The sequence below is a fragment of the Mytilus trossulus genome, chromosome 12 (assembly GCF_036588685.1).
Source record: "Mytilus trossulus isolate FHL-02 chromosome 12, PNRI_Mtr1.1.1.hap1, whole genome shotgun sequence".
NCBI lineage: Eukaryota > Metazoa > Mollusca > Bivalvia > Mytilida > Mytilidae > Mytilus > Mytilus trossulus.
In genome coordinates this window covers 34,030,454-34,051,407 of record NC_086384.1, presented here as the reverse complement: position 1 = coordinate 34,051,407, position 20,954 = coordinate 34,030,454, and the positions used below count along the sequence as shown (strand labels likewise).

The following is a 20,954-nucleotide window of genomic DNA, read 5'->3' as shown; positions in this document are numbered from 1 at the left end:
AATTTTAATTATATGATAAAAGTAACAATTATACTTGTAATCTTATTTCTCCATCAATTTCAATATAAAATGAAAGACATATAAACAAATATTTGGACTTTGTAACAATACAGAGATCTAAATACAGGTCAAACTATAGTATCAATACGAAATACTTGATAACTGATGAATAGAATATCTTAACAAACTTTTAAAAAGACTATTGTCCCATCCCCAATAGAAAAAAAATGATCACAAAAAAGCCCTGAACAAACTAACTGCATTTCTGGCTCAGTTTTCAAAGCTATTGTTAATTGTTTTGTGTTTCTTACAAACAAAAATAACTGAGATTTGTTTCTGCAGCTAGTTGAAGTTTAAAGGTCCTCCTGACATTGATTAAGGTAAATAACAAAAGGGGGGACTCCTTTATTAAAATCCATAATTATTTTTAAATAATTGTCATATTGTTAATAAAACACGCTTTTTCCTATATATCAGATGTGGGCTACCCAACTTTTTAGGCCTAACGAAATTGTTAGATTTTGAATAGTTTCTTCATGGAAAATCAAATTTTGTGTGGAAAAAAAACACTACAACCAATGATACAGTATTCGAAAAAGAAAACAATTATTCTACAGCACCCATGTTAAACAAATTATACAATCATAAAAATAAAGACAAACTTGTAGTTTTAAAGTAAACCAGTTGCACCAAACTAAGCCAAACGATAAACAAAAAATTAAACAAAACAACATGAGCAAACATAAATATGAAAAAATTAATGTCACTGTTTGGGATAAGAATGGATTACCTCTATTGAAAAGAGTAGGACTTTAATCAAACTTAAACAGTGTTAAATGCTTCCAAATTTTCATTTGATACTGCACTGAATTGAGTCAGAAATTATGATTTAATGCATTTTAAGGGTCTTTTTTCTTCTTGGAACCATATCATCCTTAATAATAATGAATAATTTTAATTGAAATATGCATTTTGGATAACATAAATAAAAAAAAACATGTCGCTCTATATATGTCATCAATGTGTTCCGACAAACTTGAGGCGGGCTTAATTACAATGTTTTAATGCAAATTGTGCAATCACTTATTACATATATAAAAGTTTAATTGGATTTGAATTTGCAAACTACTTTTATGTATATTTTCAACAAATGTTCATTAGGATTACTATACTAAACTTTTCAGTATTTCAGCATTTGAAGGCAAATATATCGCCTTTGCAAACAGTCTCTGAACTGATTATAAAAATACTGATTGCTCAGAAGAAACATCTTCTTCAATAATACTAGATCTATCCGAGTTTCAATGAAGTACTTTCTTATAAATTTAAAATTAGCTTTTGTATATATTCAGAAATTTGTGCCAGAATTAATAGTTGCATATATTTTAAACAAGTTACAACAATAAAATTGAGAATGGAAATGGAAATAATGCTTGTTTAATTATCAAAATTATAAGAAAGATAATTTAGATGAATTTTAATTGCTATAATAATTTGAAATTACTAGGTTTTTACTTGTGTACAACCTTTATCCTATCACAATTTTTGAAAATATGAAAAATTATGATTCTTTCCATCTTTTTCTTTAATTTGAATAGAACAGCATCCCTTCAATCATTTGTGTAAAAAAAGACATAAAAAGGGTAACCAAATATGAAACAATGGATATATTGGAAGAAAAATGATACATATATCAAATGTAATGTATGTATTGTCCAGTCGTTTTTTGATGTGTTTCGTCATTAGATTTTGCCATGTGATTATGGACTTTCTGATTGGATTTTCTTCTGAGTTTAGTATTTTTGTGATTTTACTTTTTGTTTTATTTAATGATGCAAGAAATGCTTGTGTGTTATATCTTATATCATGGTAACAATGTCATAAAATATATATCTGAGATCATTACACTTTCTGTATTCACTGTTAAAAAAACATTTATTTATCCAACAAATACAATTATTATTGATTAGCAAATACCTTAATGCTTTAGAAAAACATGTTTTAAAAATGTGCATACAAGATAACCTTTAACATGTAATCTACATAATAAAACAAAAATTACAGAAATTATGGCACAACCTTTTATCATTTAAAAAATCACATAACAGTAAAGCTTTCATGACTTATTATATATAACCAATAAACAAAATCTTAACATAGAAATCAAAATAATATAAATGGAAAATGTAAAAATCTGAAATAAAAAAATAATAAAATTGAGAATGGAAATGGGGAATGTGTCAAAGAGACAATGAACCGATCATAGAAAAAAACCAGCAGAAGGTCACCAACAGGTATTAATTAAAGAATACTTAATGCAACACATCAACAAGGACAAATAAATCAGCTCAACTAATGTCTAGTCTAGTACATCTTCACACAAGTACGCTGATGGCTACCAGAAATATATATTTTCTATATATAGTACTCAACTAGTTATATCTTTCATGTTTATAAAAAAATATTGGCAACTTTCCAGTATTCCAATTATTGCAAGTTAGGTGTAAACTTGAGCATTATACTTGTGGTCTTTCTTTAAAAATGATAGTCCATGTAAACATGTCATCATGGTAATAAGCAGAAAATATGTAGGTATAAAAAAATGTTCTACACCATGTAAAACAGAAAAAAACAATTTCCATTTTATAACTTGTTACCTTACAATTGATTAATACCATTTTCATTCATGATTTTAAATTCCTTTACAAATGAACATAAATTAAATTCCTTCTCTTAAGGGATCAAATCATTACTTAGAGTTCTATTGAGCTAATTGAAGCATGTATCTTTTATTTTTTCACAGAAAATTAGTGTTTTCATACAGTATGTACTGTGTATAAAATCATTACAAGATAACACAATCTTTATCATGTTTTCTACTATTGTTTGTGTAGTTCTGTGATAAGGATGGTTGGTTACCAGATGAACTTGAGCTATTCCTCATACTTGATGCTGAATTAGAAACAGGATTATATATTGATGAAGTCCTTGTACTGCTTCCACTTGGTGCGTTTGATGCCGAATTAGAGTTAGAATTGAATCTAGTTGCAGTCCCAAAACTGTTTCCTCCTGAAGAGTAGGCAGAACTTACTGGAGGCACTCTTTGATGTAATGGTTGGTGAGAAGTTGGATAGGACGGTACTGAACTATGTGTTGTCCCCAAGGAAACTCTCTGACCATAATCGTTTTCTCTGTAGTTGATAAGGTATTCTGGGTAACTTTGACTCCTGTCAAAAATGACAAAAATGTTTGGATCTACTGGATGGTCAACACAGGAATCATACAGTTTATGACTCTGCCCTGGAATTTCTGGTGGTCTTCGATACGTTGAGCTACCTTGTGTAAATTTCCCAACTAAAACTTTGGCCCTAAACATGTATCTATCACCAAAATCAGAGGAAGCTTTTGTATAATTATGACTATACTTTGCATCCCTGGCAAAATATGATCCCTCCCCAAAAACTGTTGCGTTTTTACCACTTTTTCGAAAATCAAAATTGTTTATGCATATGCCTCTGCAAACATCTAGAGAATCTGTGCCATGAAAAAGAGTTCTCTCATCTATTGATGAAAATGTGGGATTATCTTTCTCTGCATCAGCATGCATGTGTTTCTTCTTGCTGTAAAAAATGAAAAGCGAAAAAGCAAACATTTTCCTGGTAAGACATGCATCAATAAGATAGATGTTTTTGATTATATCCTGAACATATTCTCTTGATGAAATTGCCTTATTATAAAAAACAATCAAAATTACAATTCCTTTAGCACTACTACATTTGTGGTGGGATGCCTAATACTTAAAGAGTCATACATGTAGCTGAATATAATATATGCATTCTATAAAGGTTTTTTTCAGATGATTAAATATTGTGATTAAGAATAAAGTTCTATATGTCTAGTGAATTAATAAAATAGAACCCAAAACAGTCATTTTCCTTTTTAAAGAAACTTTATAAATATCAAAATTAGACACACAGAAATATAGTTGTACTGTGGATTCATTATTATTCGTTGGATACCAATTTTCGTGGGTACAGGAGAACCACGAATTCAAATGTTCAACGAAATACAAATTTTGTAAAGAAATGAGTGTAGACTTTGCAAAAACCACGAAATAAAATATCCACGAATATGTAAGTTTTCCTCAAATCACGAAAATAAATGAATCCACAGTATATAAAATATTTAAAACCCAGATATAACTACAACTTATATTTTTATAAGGACTTACGTCTCAAACTCTGACCACAGTTTCCTGCTCTGGACTCTATAAATAGATCTGACTTCATGTTTTCCCCTAGTCATAGTTTTCTGGAATGAACTCAGGACATCGTTATATTCACCAGTAAATGAAGAGACTATTTCAACCAATTCAAACTCATTAGCAAGATCCCATGGATAAAAATGTGCTGGCTTAGAATCTTCCCCATAGAGTTCAATTGCTTTACTCACAATTTTCTTTGGACTGTAAAAGAAAATGATCAGAATTTTAAATTACTGGCACAGCAACCTTTTAACCTGACTGTGCTCCCTCAAGTAAAAATTTTCAAAGTCTTCATTTCAAACATTTTCCACTCTTAAACTCTAAATTGTCTTGTGCCTTTACCAAGTCATGAACATTATCAATAGTTGTTAGCATTTCATTTCAATAAGTGGTAAGGATTTTGGTTTCCATGGCATATCTTTGAAAGTCATGTTTTTATTATTACTTTTGAATGTATTTTGTTTTTGTTTATTTGTAGTGCTGAGGCATGGTTGCCATCTCAATGACATATACACGGATGCCCCATCCGCACTATCATGTTATATGTTCAGTGGACATTGAAAATAATGTATAATCTCTTATTTAGCATAGAGAAAGATCATGTCATAAAGAACACGTGTACTAAGTTTGATTAAACTTCATCAAAAACTTCATCCACCAAAAACCTTAACCTGAAGTGGGACAGACAGACAAATGGACTAACAGAAGAATGAAACTAACAGAAGTACGGATGAAGTACAGTCCAGAAAACATAATGCCCATAAATGGGCCATAATAATTAGAGTGTTTACCAAATGGAAACCATTTTCAAATTGATTTGAAACTCTTTTGTTATGATTGTGAAATTAACAAATTGCTACTGGAAGCAGATAAAGGGTTTGAAAGTAGACACCTAATGTGATTTAGATGTTTAGATTAAAAGTCTGCAATAACTATAAGTTTAAAACCCCTGAGGTTTAAATTTCAATCTCTCAATGAACTCAACACTCAGATGGAATTTCTACACCTCTCTTTTATTTTGAAAATATTTTGGCCTATGTATACATTAGGAATTTGAAAATAAGTTTGTAACCAAGACATTTCATGCAATGAAGGTGGATGTTTCACATTTATTCTCTGAATAGCTAAAAAGGCATGTTCTTTTGTAATTTTTTTACAGTCAAGTACAGCTTTAAGCCATTTCAGACTTTTTCAGGTTTGTAGTGGGTCTAAGGAATGATTCATTTAGTTTTTTAAAAGAAATTTGTTCAAAAATTGATAGCAATGGGTTTGTCTTCTTCAGAAATTCCCTTTCACCTTGAAGTTTTTGATTACTTTTGCTAATTGTTATTTTGCGCAGATGACACTTACTAATTTTTCTGTTGAAGATCTTCTTTTGAAACAAATAATGGACGTCTAATGAGCACTCTAGTTGTTCCATATTCCAAGTTGACCTGTTCCATTGAGGTGAAGGATAAACGATACTTTTGTTTATAGTTTTCTCTTGAAAATAAATATGTCTTCTGTTGTTTTAGAAATTTCACCTCTAATGTGTAAGTCTGTAAATCCTACAATAAAGAAATAAGTATACTTGAATTATTTTAGATATATAACAAAAGAAAGAATACAATTTAAATCATCATCCAGATACTTAGTGTATATAAAATATGGATTAAAAAAAAATTGTATCTCTGAAGGTTTTTGTCTCATTTGCATGACCTTGACTTCTGACCTCTTATCTTTATATTCTTTATGTCCAAACAAGGCAACAATTACCACACAGAGACTGAGAAGGGTTTTTCCAAATAACTCTTTATAATGAAGCTTCACATCTGACTTAATAGAATGAAAAGAGCAATAATTTCACAAACAGGGCTATGTTTACTGGTAGATTGATGAATACAGACTTAATAAAAGTTGACTGAATTCATTTTTTAAAGGACTGAAAATTATTTGAGATTCAGCTCACTGTTTGAGAACCGAAGCAACAGCCAAGGAAAGAAAGAGAAAACAATGTATTTCACATTTTTCAGTTTTCTCCTTTACAGAAACTTAACTGTATTTAAACGATAAACCTGATTGCCTATAGCTAATCAAAGAGGGAAAATAAAACAGATTATTTTCTAGAAATCAGGTCTACTTTGTGGTAGGGTTTAAATACTTACTGTATCATAACACAACCATACACCATGGTCATTTTTCCAATACCATCTCCATTGTGTCAGATAACAATCTACGGGCAGATATCTCTCACCAAATGATGGAGTACTAAGACGTCTAACAATAACCCTATTAGAACTACTACCACTAGCATCAAATACAATCCCATACATATTTTCATCTACAATCTCAAAGCTTATATGAACTGTACATATGTTTCCAGAATAGACAATATCCTGTGAAGAAAAAACAATTGAATTACAAACTAATAAATTAAGTTGCAAACTACAATAATTTAATTTAGGATGTAACATGTCTTCTGATTGGCTGACGTCATTTTGATATGAGCCCATAGACATAATTTAGTCATGTGACCGTGACGTCATCAACGAAGTATCGAAATAACATAAAAAATTTGGTGCACACTGTTAAATAACCCGCTACGCACATTATTCAGTGTGCACCAAGTTTTTTATGTTATTTCTACATAGACAGAAAAAAATATTACAGTCATTCCTTAAATCGATAAAAAAATTATCTGATAGCAATGAAAGAGCTGCAACACTGAAAGCCAATCACAGGCAAACCCTGATAATATTGTAAAGACTGATTTTTTATTTTATGAAAAAGAATAACAAGAGGCTCTCAAGAGCCTGAATTGCTCACCTTAATTTTTTGGGTTAAATCTCTCATCAATGATTATTTTGGCTTTTCTATTTATTTAAATGTTCTTTGAATCGTCCTATTTTCTTCAAAAGCAAAAAAAAAATCATTTTCTCCTATGTTCTATTTTAGCCATAGGAGCTATGTTTCTGACATACAAGGAAATAAAATTTATACTAGATACTCTGAAACTCATTTAGCCTAAGTTTGGCTGAAATTGATACAGCAGTTTCAAAGGAGAAGATTTTTTAAAGTAAGTCAACATGATGAACAAATTGTGAAAAAAGTCTTTAAAGGGCAATAACTCCTTAAGGGGTCAATTGACAATTTTGGTCAAATTGACTTATTTGTAGATCTTACTTTGCTTGACATTTTTGCTATGAACAGTTTATCTGTATCTATAATAATATTCAAGATAATAACCAAAAACTGCAAAATTTCTTTAAAATCATCAATTCAGGGGCATTATACCTGAAAAATCAGTTACCCAATTCGGCTGAAAATTTCAGGACAGGTAGACCTTGACCTAATAAATACTTTAACTTCTTGTCTTATTTGCTCTAAATACTGAAGTTTTTGAGATATAAGCCAAAAACTGCATTTTACCCTGTGTTCTATTTTTAGCCATGACGGCCATGTTTTTTGTCGAAATAAAAAAAAAAAGCACAAACTTTATTTTATACACCCTACTGATCATTCAGTTGAAGTTTAGTTGAATTTGGTTGAGTAGTTTTAGAGGAGAAGATTTTTTAAAGTTAGCAAATATGATGAGCAAATTGTGAAAAATTGTCATTAAAGGACAATAACCCCTTAAGGGGTCAATTGACAATTTTGGTCATATTAACTTATTTGTAGATCTTACTTTGGTGATCATTTTTGCTGTTTACAGTTTATCTTTATCTATAATAATATTCAAGATAATGACCAAAAACTGCAAAATTTCCTTAAAATTACCAATTAAGTGGCAGCAACCCAACAATTGGTTGTTTGATTCATCTGAAAATTTCAGGGCTGATAGATATTGACCTAATTAACATTTTTACCCATCACAGATTTGCTCTAAATGCTTTTGTTTTTGAGATATAAGCCAAAAACTGCATTTAACCCCTATGTTCTATTTTAAGTAACGGCGGGCATGTTTTTTGATGGATCAAAAATCAAAGCGCACACTTTGTGCAGGATAATCTAAGGAACAATCATGCTAAGTTTCATCCAAATCCATTCAGTAGTTTCAGAGGAGAAGATTTTTTAAAGTTAGCAAATATGATGAACAAATTGTGAAAAATTGTCATTAAAGGACAATAACCCCTTAAGGGGTCAATTGACAATTTTGGTCATATTAACTTATTTGTAGATCTTACTTTGCTGATCATTTTTGCTGTTTATAGTTGATCTTTATCTATAATAATATTCAAGATAATGACCAAAAACTGCAAAATTTCCTTAAAATTACCAATTAAGTGGCAGCAACCCAACAATGGGTTGTTTGATTCATCTGAAAATTTCAGGGCTGATAGATATTGACCTAATGAACAATGTTCCCCATCTCAGATTTGCTCTAAATGCTTTCGTTTTTGAGATATAAGCCAAAAACTGCATTTGACCCCTATGTTCTATTTTAAGTAACGGCGGCCATGTTTTTTGACGGATCAAAAATCAAAGCGCACACTTTGTGCAGGATAATCTAAGGAACAATCATGCCAAGTTTCATCCAAATCCATTCAGTAGTTTCAGAGGAGAAGATGTTTGAAAAACTGTTAACGACGACAGACGACGCCGACGACAATGCCGACGGAGGCCAAGTGATGAGAAAAGCTCACATGGCCTTTTAGGCCAGGTGAGCTAAAAAAGGTACATATATAAAAATCAAAAGCTCAGCGAATCCATAACACTGTGGATTTATTAATATTCATTGGATACAATTTTTTTGTGGTTACAGGGGAACCACAAATTTAAATGTTTAATGAAACACAAAAAATTCAAAAGGAATGTATGCAGTCTTTTCCAAAACCTTAACATCACATATCCACAAATATACAAGTTTTCCTTCAATCCATGAAAATCGGTACCCTAAAAATAAATGCATCCACAGTACTGTGCATGTTTTCAAGATAAGTATGGCAGAATGATTAAACATGTACAAATAAAAATGTCTACTGTATGATAAATGTCATGTCAGAATGTCAAAGGTTCCATGTTGCCGACTTACGTACTTTGACCAGTAATAGTTTAGTTTTTTCAAATTAAGATTTTGATAGAGAGTTGTCTCATTGACACTCATACCACATCATCTTATATAGGTCTATAAAGTAATTAATATAACTGCATAAGTATGATAAAAGTATGTACAGCATATCAAGGACTAACCTTAATCTGTACATTCTGTTCAAGTGAGCAATAGGCATTTTCAATTTTAAAGTTGTCCTTTGGTAGACATGACACCCAGTCTCCATCTATCTTTACCTGCCATAAGTATGGGACACCATTCTGTAAGTGTAAATCTGAACATACAGAGCTTGGACAATCTTTCTTCGTCAATGCTAAACAGATGTGTTTTTTCCCAGCAGCCTCTGCCAGCAGACTATCATCTGATTCTGGAGTATCTTCAGTGACTGTATTTTCACTGGACAATGCATATCTTATCCCTATTTTTTCTTGTATTGTTGTTTGAGTTACACTAAACTTGAACGTTGAAGGATGTTTAAATCTTCTTCTTCCATCTGTCTGTTGTTCATTGGCTGTAGATTTAATGCTTCCTTCCCTTGAAATGTCATCCAATGAAAATTCTTCTGTATCTTCCTGTTCCTTGGGGTTCTCTAAATTAGGAGGCACATAAATCATTTTTTTTAAATTATCTTCATTCTGATTGGCTAGATGACAAGATATTAACACCCATTTATTATGAGAGTCTGAAAATGAGTGGTTATACCTACAACCATCACCCCTGTCACATTTCCCAAAGAAATAATTTTTACAGTAATGCAGATAAGGACATTCTTCCTCTTTTTTATCAGTTTCCTTACAACCACCATGTTTATATATATAATGAGGGCATAATCTTGGAAATTTCCAGTTCAGTAGGACAATTATGTCAGAGTCTGTAAAATCTTTAAGTCCATATTTTTCTTTCATTTTAACATTCTGAGTCAAATCAAAGTCATGAGGAAAGCAGCAATGTTGTCTTCTACAATTTCCTCTTACAAAATTCCTACATACATGGAAAAAAATACAGTTCTGATTGTCACAAAATGTTGGCTTGGAAGGGTTGAAAAAGTGCTTGCAAATATTCAGTTCTTTGAAATAAGGACCAATATAAACAATTTCTGGGCCATCTCTATAAATATGAAACTTTCTTGATCTTGTATTAAACCATTCCTTCATTCCATCACTGCCTGGAAATAATGCATAAGCTATACAACCAAAACTACCAAAGCTACAACCACCTACAAATCTTTGAACTAGGCGTTTGAGAATCTCCATTTCATTTATTTTATCTAGCGCTTCTTCTTTAAGTCTTTTCTCTTTCATTGCCTTACTTTCTATCTGAATTTTAGGTTTTGGTTTATCTTCTAGTAAGGCATTAAATTTTGCTAATGATTTTGTAACATCTTCATCTGTTGAAAACTTGTCATTACAACCACTGGATAAGCTGATGTACTCGTATTCAAGTATTTCTACGTCTGAATTTGTATTCTCATCTGAATCATCTTTCATTAGATGTTTCTGTTGATGATGAGTTCTCTGTTCCAATCCTTCTCTAGGCCTACTTACTTTCCTTTCTCTTACACCAATTCCTCTGATTGAAGAACCTGAATCTCTTCTTGTTCTGTCGGTATAAGTTTTCTCAGATTGTATATTAGAATTTTCACAAGAGTGAGAAAGAATATCCCCATTAACCTGTATCCATTTATCACTATCCTCAAAACATCCCCATTGACCTTGGTGCTGTTTATTATTTCTAACTTCACTATATTTTGGAATAGATGCTTCCTCTGACTTCATTCCAGTATCTTTGGATCTAGGTTTATTCCTTGTATCTTTATGTCTCACTCCAGCACTATTTTGTTCATAAGAAGTATTTCCAACATTATCATCTAACTCTAATTGTTTAGACTGAGAAGTTTCAGGGATTAAATCATCTTGTTTTCCCCACCCACCCTCTTTTTCTTGATTTCCTCTATCTAGCTGGTGACTTTGAGAATCATTTGGCTGATTATCTACACTATTCCGCCCTCGTCTAATTCTTCTTCCATTCCCAACTAAACCTCTTCTGGATGGTTTATAATCAATCCTTCTTCTAGGTCTTTCTGGTGACTCAATGTCAACTGGATTGTGTTGTTCACTATTGACAGAAGCACATGATTTTGTGTCATCTAATGAATTTTCATGATCTGCAATTATCTCTTGAGTTTCAAAATCATTATTTCTCACATTAGTTCTGACATCAGGCTGAATGACATCCAATATCTTATCTGTTTGAGTTTGTGTGTTTTCCACTTGTTGACTTATTCTTCCCCTAAAAAATCTTCTTCCTCTCCCTCCCCTGCTACCTCTTTCTGTTCTATCACCATCTAATCTACGTCTATATGGTGGTCGATCTTCATCTGAAGACTGCTCAGAATCTGATGGCAATTCTTTGGATAAAGACTCACTTATATAGTCATCATTTGTTTTAAAAGGTTGAGCATCTTCATGAATGACATTTGATCTATTGTGATTTTGTGTGTTTACCACATGTTGGTTATTATTTCTCCCCCTGTTACCCCCATTAAACCTACTTTCTCTTCCTCTCCTGCCTCTTCTTCCTGCTCTGTTACCATTCCATCTACCTCTATTTGGTTGTCCACAAATTGGATTGTGCTTTTCACTATTGATGGAAAAAGATGAAGACTCGTCAGAATCTGATTCTTGAGATAATGAATCACCATTTGCAACATATGTATCATTTCTTTCAGTAGTAATTATGTTAGCATCTTCCTGAATGACATTGGGTCTCATATCATTTTGATTTACTGTGTTTTCTGCTTGTTGGTGATTATTTCTTCCCCTTTGACCTCCCCTCAATCTACTCCCTCTCCCTCCCCTGCCCCCTCTTCCTGCTCTGTTTCCTCTCCCTCTATTTGATGAGTCCAGTTGATTACAAATTTTCTCTTTTTGTTCAAGGCTGATAAAATCAGAAGAATTTTCATCATCTGATAAAACTTCACTCCTTTCAGTATCTTTAACATCTGTTTTGCTACTGAAAGTGTTCTAAAAAAAAAAGAAAACTATATAGTATTACATTTCTTTGGAATTCTATAGTCAGATTTTGTAATGGTGAATAAATCATTTGGGTAAAGACTAAGACAACAAATGGCAATATTTCTGTTAAAGTTAAGTACATCTACATGTGCTTTGCTTAAACTAGTTTTGAAAGTTCTCAACCAAGCTCACATGAATTACATAGTATTCCTGATTCAATCAAAACATTACACTTTACATAGAAAATAAGTTTATAACTTTTATGTTTTCCTGAGATAGGTTGCACTGGCTATCTTAGGCTTCACTCGGTGGCTGATTGTTTTAATCAGTTACTATTGAATCACTAGTCGGTCAACACTGAGTGTGATTTTGAACACTGCTTGTGCGTGTGCACTCGACTCCAATCTTAATTGACTAGGTCCATGATTTCTCCAGGCTTCCTCCACCAATAAATAGTTATTAAAAGTACCAGGATTATAATTTGAAACGCCAGACGTGCGTTTGGTCTACATAAGACTCATCAGTGATGCTCATGTCAAAATATTTATAAAGCCAAAGAAGTACAAAGTTGAAGAGCAATGCGGATCCAAAATTCTAAAAAGTTGTGCCAAAAAATTAAAACAGGCCATCTCAAAATAGCCCAAATGCGGTGCTTAAGAGGCATTAAAACATCAAAATTCAAATTTCAAATTATCATAGGCCTCATCATGACTTTGAAGTGAAGAACAGTAATAAGAGCACTGTTTGTTCCTTTGATTTTTATTGTTTTATGTGCAACTAGTGATTCTGTGTCATGAATTCATAGACCATATCCTTTATTCACTTTACCACATTTTTGCATATTATAAGGCACAGTGAAGAAGACAGTTTCTACATGATTTATTTACCTTCAGAGCATCCAACTTGAAATTCAGTAAAATTTTGGCCTTTTCTACAGATTCTGGTGTACCTATTATATTGAAAACAACACCCTAAAAGAAATAAAAGATTTTTTTTTAATATGTAATTCAATGATCTATTAGGGATATGTCTTAAAATGAAAGAATTATTTCAGCCTTCAACTTCATTCAGCTGATTGTTATATAGGTTATAGTAAAAATTTAACATCATTTTGGTTTTTATATTGACAATTGAATTATTACGTATACATGGTAATTTATGCAGTCTTGATTTTTTTGGCTTATTTTCTTACCAGCATAACTATGAAATGAAAGCATAATTTAAGCCTTCAATTCTCAGTTTTGAATTTTAAGGATATATTTACTATTTGTTTTATCATCAGTGTAATAAGTTCAATCACCAAAAACTTACAATCCATGTATTTGTGACCATCATGTTCAAGTTACTGCTTGGCTTACACTTAAGCTGTTGGTTTTATCTTTTGCCATAAAAAAAACACCAAAAGACAAAAAACGGCCTTTAATCCTCATAACAAATAAATAAAATGATAATACTTGTTCAACTTACATCAGATCTATTTCTTCTATTAATTTTGATAACCATAGATTTATTTATGATCTCATCTATTGCTTTCCCAGCCTTGCCAATTATACGTCCTAAAATTTTAAACACTACTTTCAAATGGGGATATTTTATAAAGTGTCTTGAAACAACTTAAATAAGTGTACCAGTGAAACAGCAAACTTATTGTAATACAGTAAACAAAAAGATTATATATAAAAGTAAAATTTCCATTGTACTGGCTAATACTGTGGTAGATATCTCCTTTTGAACAGGTTTGTACTAACATGAGCAACATAATGGGTGCCACATGTAGAGCAAGATTTTTTTTTCTATGTTATATTTTATGTACTGATATTTGTCTTTTAGTCTATTTCTTTTTGCCATGGCATTGGCATTTGTGTTTTTGTATCATATGCTTCTGTTTTGAAGTTTGAAGGTTATCATTTTTACAATCATTTTCAACTGCAAAACATTGGTGTCTATGAATTCTTTTTTTTTAAAACAACTTACCTGCAAAATGGTGTGGTACTGTAAGCTGCTCTTTTTTAAACTCCAACAACTCTCTTGCTTGTTTAACTGCTTCTGGAGACTAAAATCAAAGCAATAGACAATTGAAATTTCTGTATTGATTTTGTAGTTTGTAACACAGATTTTTCAGTTTGTAACCCAGATTCCTTTCCCCTCAATTGATCTATGACTTTCATACCAACTTTCACTATTTGTGGGGAATTTCCCCCATGAAGGCTCCAAAACAATAATTTTGAAATATCAATTTTGTTCATAATTTTTAACAAAACAATTGATTTTAAAATGGCCATAGGCTTGTTAATTATAAAGTAAGGAGAAGAAAAAAACAACTTTAAAATGTATTTGAAGGCTCCATTGAAGGTTTTGTAGGACTACAATAGCTATCTTACATGTAAAACCCCCATGGGCATTTTGAAAAGTTAGCAGGTACTTTTGAACAAGGATATACTACTGTTCGAATTCCCTTTCTTTATATCACACACTGCTAGACTTACAAAGATCTATCTACATACAAAATTTTAAATCTGTAATTAATCTTTTTCTTAGATCTGACTTAATATGGCTTATCATGATCAGGCAGAAAACAACGATGAGATCACAAGAAAACATGCAGAGGGTACATCAATAGTCCCACTTTACTTTGTACAGAAATACTAGTATGTTCTATGGGAATGAAAGTGCAGGTTAACCGCTCCTCTTGTTAATAATATTAAAAAGATGGAATTCAAAGGTATAAATTTTAACTTTGTGTTTTGCAATCAATCTGCATTTGATTTTTTAATGCCATTCAAAATCTCTGTACAGGAATACTAGAATAATTTCAGTGTTGTAACTTACTTTCAATCATTACTGTATAGCGGGTTATTTTTGCGGATGTGAAATTTCATGATTTTCACTGATTAAGGTATATGAAATATTTTGGCAGAGATTTTTTGACAAATTTGTTCTCACCACGAACATAATCAAAATTTTACACCCTGCAAAATTAACCTGTTATACCGTATTTGTACCAGAAAGTGATTTTAGGGGCACTATCTTACTGACTGGGTAAAAAAAAGTATAATTTAGCAAATATCCCCAAATGAGATAAAAATAAACGCCAAAAACAATAAACTTTACCTCACCACTAATTTTAAACAGACATTCATCATCACCTTCCACTTTATTTACAGACTCAATGCCTTTTATGCCTGCAGCTTTCTTGATGTTAGAACCTTTGGTACCAATGGAAAATCTCATTAAATCTGATGTGACCATGAAAGTTTCTGTATGCTTTTTCTTTTCCTGCAAAAACAATTAAATAAACTGTTATTACAAAGATATGTCTCGCTTTTTTATAACTTCGATAATGCAAATATTGAAAATTAAAATAGCAACACTTTAACATGCAACTTTTGCAAAAATATTCAAAGTCAATGAACCATGACTGAAGGTACATGGCTTAACAATTTCCTAACCCGAATAATTCAGTCTTTATATTCCGCTGATCTATGAAGGCTTCATTAACGCCTGAACGTCTTCCTCGATAAAGACTGTCAACTGGAAAATTCACACCGCTATGCAATATGGGAATTTTGATTTAAGTTGGCAGCTTAAAAAGGAGGAGTTCCAGATGTTAATTGATGTTAAATGATGTAAACTGATGTTAATTGATGTTAATTAATTATCATCGAATTTGTGTTAATTGAACACACATGTTTGGAAAGACAATTACAAGACAGTTGCGCAGACTCATTATCCTGATCGCTGCTAATTGGCTCTCTCTCTCAGAGAGCAGGCGAGGCGGCCAATGATCATAAGGAGTTCAAGCCTTCCTGTTGGAGAAAATCTGACACAGAAAGGGCTTGAGTTATTCGAGTTAACAATCTCCATGGAAATGAAATGTGCAAATACCATTGACTAATCATAAGTAGTTTCCTTTAAACAAATATTAACACAAACTAATACATGTAAACTAAGCAATTTCAAAGTCAATAAACCATAACTTAGGGGGAGGGGCGGGGTAAAATTATCTCCATGGTAATGAGATGTTTAGTTATTTATAGTGGATTGGGAAACAAATTTTGCAATTTATATAGATTCCTTTCCACTTTGCGGGTGCGAGTGCTGCCTTGTAGCGGCATTAGCCTACTCTTTTTTTCGAAATCTACAAGGGTGTCTTTAACATGCAAGAGATATGGCTCTCTCTTAACACGGGTCAGACAATTATCGTCCCTTCCAACGGACTATCATCTTTTCCTCAAGACCATACTCGCGAATGGTGTCAAGGGAGAGCCAAAAATTGAGTTCCTGAAATTTTCATCCCGAATGGGAATCGAACCAGGAACCTTTGTGTTAGTAGTCTGATGCACTAACCACTACACCACGGCTATCTGAGATGTGCCAATGCTAATACAACTGCATACCAAATATCATTGACCTTCCATTTACGGTTCCCCATAAACTAACCGAATCACAAACAAATACATGAAAACTTTCAAAGTCAAAAGACCATGATTGAGTGGCTGGACCAAATAATCTCTATGGTAATGAGATGTGCCAATACTTATACAACTGCAAACAAAATATCTTTGACATACAACTAGTGTTTCACCATACACTAGACCTAATCACAAAATAATACATTGTTACTGCCGCCACCTCTGTCGGTAACAGCTTACCTATGTCTTGCTTTTTGACTCAAGTCAAGCGAGACAAAAATTGTGCATTTCCAATTTTACTGCAAAAGTCACCCTAAATGCTTTGAACAAGAATTGAAGATTGCAATTGTCGACATTGTAAAATGCAGGAAAATATCCTTAGTGGTAATAATTTGTTTAAATCAATGATGATTGAATTAAAACAGGTATAAAAATGTTATGAATTGAAATCACAAATTTGACAACCTGCAACAATATCCCTGTTTACTGTTCATCTTATGTTAATCTATTTGTATATAACTTACCCGATATTGTCTCTGTTGTAACTTTTCTTTTAGTGCCTTTACATGTAAATCTGTTAGAAGTTCAGCTTTCTTGTTTAAATCTTCACTTGTAGACTGTTCATGATATTAAATGTATATATGATAATATAAGATGTAGAATGTCAATTGAGACAACTCTTTACCAATGAACAAATGAAGTAAAGATTAACCATTCATATATAACGGTATATAATATAAACACATGTTGAAGATTGATACTCAAGATTCATAGTGCCTTAGAAAAATGTCAGAAATTAATAACTTCAAAAATGGTGTGAGCCAAGGCTCCGTGTTGAAGGCCGTACTTTAACCTATAATGGTTTAATTTTCAAATTGTTATTTGGATGGAGAGTTGTCTCATTGGCACTCACACCACATCTTCCTATATCTATAAAGTATATGTAAATATCAAGAAATGGAAAGTAATGCATCTGACATATACGAAAACACAATGAAATAGTATAGCATGCTCATGCACATGAAACTTTCGTGCTTTCAACAAGCTTTCGTATGTAATTACTGAGAAAAATTTAACTGTATTGAAGATAGTAAACACCTAATCACTATTTTGATATTTGTCTCGCTTGACCATAGAATCTGTTCCACCTGAACTTTTGAAGTTAAACAACAATCACTTTTGCATTGTGGCACATCAGATATTATCTAGTTTCTTGTCAAAATTTTACGTAAATTTTGTACTGTCCAGTAATGGCGGACAAATAGCGATAAGGTGTATTGAAAAAAAGCGTATCTAGTATAGACATGTTTTGATTAAACTTACTACAAAAATCAAGGATGATGATGCTCTACTGTATATTACTGCCAGTACACCTGAATGTTTGATGAATTCTGAATGTATTCCAGCTTCTTCACAACTAAAAAATCATCAATTAAGTGTTAAAAACATTCCTTTGAAAGTGACTGCATTCTTCAAAGTTTCAAGAGCCATTGTGTTTAATTTTATTTAGTTATACATGCAGAAGTATTTATGGTTTTGGTATTTAGTGGAGTTTTTTCTCAGGATAAACATAGCCTCCGATGTCAAACAACAATCACCATGCATATAATTATGATGTCAAATATTTCAAATAATTATTGTCATGCAATATTTTGCAGAAACTTGTGTAATTTTATTTTTTAATTAAATGGCAGAAAAAATGCATGAAAGTGTAAATACTTCTATTAAAGATAAATTTATTATTCAAGTTGAATATTTCATTTGTACAATATGGTGTGTATTTATAACTTGATATTTACAAGGCAAAAGTGTTTTTTTTAAATATATACAGCAGATGTGTTCAGGAAGTTGAAAATACAAGTTTATAAAAAAATAATTTATTGATAAATAATTAATGTCATCTTGCAAATATTAACATGCATAATAAAGACAACATATAAGAGAAATTATCACAATAAACCTTGTTTTCTATCAAATAGACATTCAGAGGCTTTATTTAACAAGAATGTGTCAAAAGTACACGAATGCCCCACTCGCACTATCATTTTCCATGTTCAATGGACCATGAAATTGGATAAAAAATATAATAAGGCATTAAAATTAGAAAGATAATATCATAAGGAACATGTGTACTAAATTTCAAGTTGTCGGATTGGACTTCAACTTCATCAAAAACTACCTTGACCAAACACTTTAACCTGAAGCGGGACAGACGGACGAACGAACGGACAGACAGACAGATGGACGGACAAACAGACAGACAGACGAACGGACACACAGACCAGAAAACATAATGCCCCTCTACAATCGTAGGTGGGGCATAAAAAATAGTTCAAAAGTTTAAAGATTATAGGAATTAAGGGATGTCATCATACCAAAACACATTTTTTAACTTCAAGTTAACTGATCTTTGCTATTACACATACTTGTAATAACAATTTTGTGAATTAATGAATCAAATCTTCAAATAAACTTACATGGCTTTGAGATTTTTTGGTACTTTCACTACAAGCTTTTTAAAACATTCACTAAAAAAAAGAAATATTTTTAGTCATTAAATGTTTTTTTAGTTAAAACAAAACCTAAAAACTGACTTACAAAATTGTGATACACTTCCTTTGACATGTATTTCAACTTACGAAAATGATAATGAAACAGAAATTCCTATAAAAAATAAAATGAATTTCCTCCTGATTTCGACATTGATTAAGAAAGGACTTGGTTACCCAATGAGTTCTTCTCACATAGAAATCTTCTTGCAATTGTTGTCTGTCCTTATGCTTATGACAGTGTTCTCCCAAACTGGCATAATAACGTTATAATGCCATGGTGATTAATCCAATGCTATAGTCCTAGCAAAACAGTGCTGTTTGAAATTTCATGATGCTATTAGGAAATGCTAGGAATATCACTGAATGATTCTTCTTAGTTCTTACTCAAGTGAGCCAAAACAAATACAATCTTTTACTCAATCAGAAAGGCAAAAATAAATTCTAGAATTTTTTTTTTTACCATGATAGTTTTCTTTTTAAAAATTGACTATAAAGGGCAATAACTCCTGAAGGGGTCAACTGACCATTTTAGACATGCAGACTTATTTGTAAATCTTACTTTGCTGAACATTATTGCTGTTTACAGTTTATCTCTATCTTTAATAATATTCAAGATAATAACCAAAAACATAAAAATTTCCTTAAAATTACAAATTCAGGGGCAGCAAACCAACAACAGGTTTTTCGATTCGTCTGAAAATTTCAGGGCAGATAGATCTTGACCTTATAAACAATTTTACTCCATGTCAGATTTGCTCTAAATGCTTTGGTTTTTGAGTTATAAGCCAAAAACTGCATTTTACCCCTATGTTCTATTTTTAGCCATGGCGGCCATCTTAAATGGTTGACCGGGTCACGCCACACATTTTTTAAACAAGATACCCCAATGATGATTGTGGCCAAGTTTGGTTTAATTTGGCCCAGTAGTTTCAGAGGAGAAGATTTTTGTAAAAGATAACTAAGATTTACCACAAATAGATAAAAAATGACTATAAAGGGCAATAACTCCTGAAGGGGTCAATTGACCATTTTGGACATGTTGACTTATTTGTAAATCTTACTTTGCTGAACATTATTGCTGTTTACAGTTTATTTCTATCTATAATAATATTCAAGATAATAACCAAAAACATCAAAATTTCCTTAAAATTACAAATTCAGGGGCAGCAACCCAACAACAGGTTGTTCGATTTGTCTGAAAATTTCAGGGCAGATAGATCTTGACTTATAAACAATTTTACCCCATGTCAGATTTGCTCTAAATGCTTTGGATTTTGAGTTATAAGCCAAAAACTGCATTTTACCCCTATGTTCTATTTTTAGCAGTGGCAGCTATCTTGGATGGTTGACCGGGTCAAGCCACACATTTTTTAAACTAGATACCCAAATGCTGATTGTGGCCAAGTTTGGTTTAATTTGGCCCAGTAATTTCAGAGGAGAAGATTTTTCTAAAAGCTAACGACGACGGACGACGATGACGGACGACGGCGGACGCCAAGTGATGGGAAAAGCTCACTTGGCCGTTTGGGCCAGGTTAGCTAAAAATGGTATAAATTATGACAGGTGTTATAGATCCATTTATTAGATGTGTTTGAGCTTTTGATTTTCGCATTTGATAAGGGACATTCCGCTTTGAATTATCCTCAGAATTTAGTATTTTTGTGATTCTACTTTTTTCTTAAT

General features: G+C 32.0%; 1 protein-coding gene across 2 annotated transcripts in view; it reads right to left on the bottom strand.

Annotated features, from left to right (window-relative positions):
* LOC134693869 (uncharacterized) overlaps positions 1–20,954 on the bottom strand; it is a 29,351-nt gene continuing 8,397 nt past the window's right edge. For both annotated transcript variants that reach the window (XM_063554807.1, XM_063554808.1), the window contains exons 6-17: positions 19,197–19,247; positions 18,043–18,136; positions 17,244–17,336; positions 15,419–15,583; positions 14,282–14,360; positions 13,775–13,863; positions 13,195–13,278; positions 9,434–12,316; positions 6,409–6,639; positions 5,615–5,811; positions 4,232–4,465; positions 1–3,620 (exon numbers count right to left, since the gene is read on the bottom strand). In XM_063554807.1, coding sequence (XP_063410877.1) covers positions 2,846–3,620; positions 4,232–4,465; positions 5,615–5,811; positions 6,409–6,639; positions 9,434–12,316; positions 13,195–13,278; positions 13,775–13,863; positions 14,282–14,360; positions 15,419–15,583; positions 17,244–17,336; positions 18,043–18,136; positions 19,197–19,247 — 4,975 coding nt within the window. In that variant the 3' untranslated portion in view covers positions 1–2,845. The remainder of the gene's footprint in view (positions 3,621–4,231; positions 4,466–5,614; positions 5,812–6,408; positions 6,640–9,433; positions 12,317–13,194; positions 13,279–13,774; positions 13,864–14,281; positions 14,361–15,418; positions 15,584–17,243; positions 17,337–18,042; positions 18,137–19,196; positions 19,248–20,954) is intronic.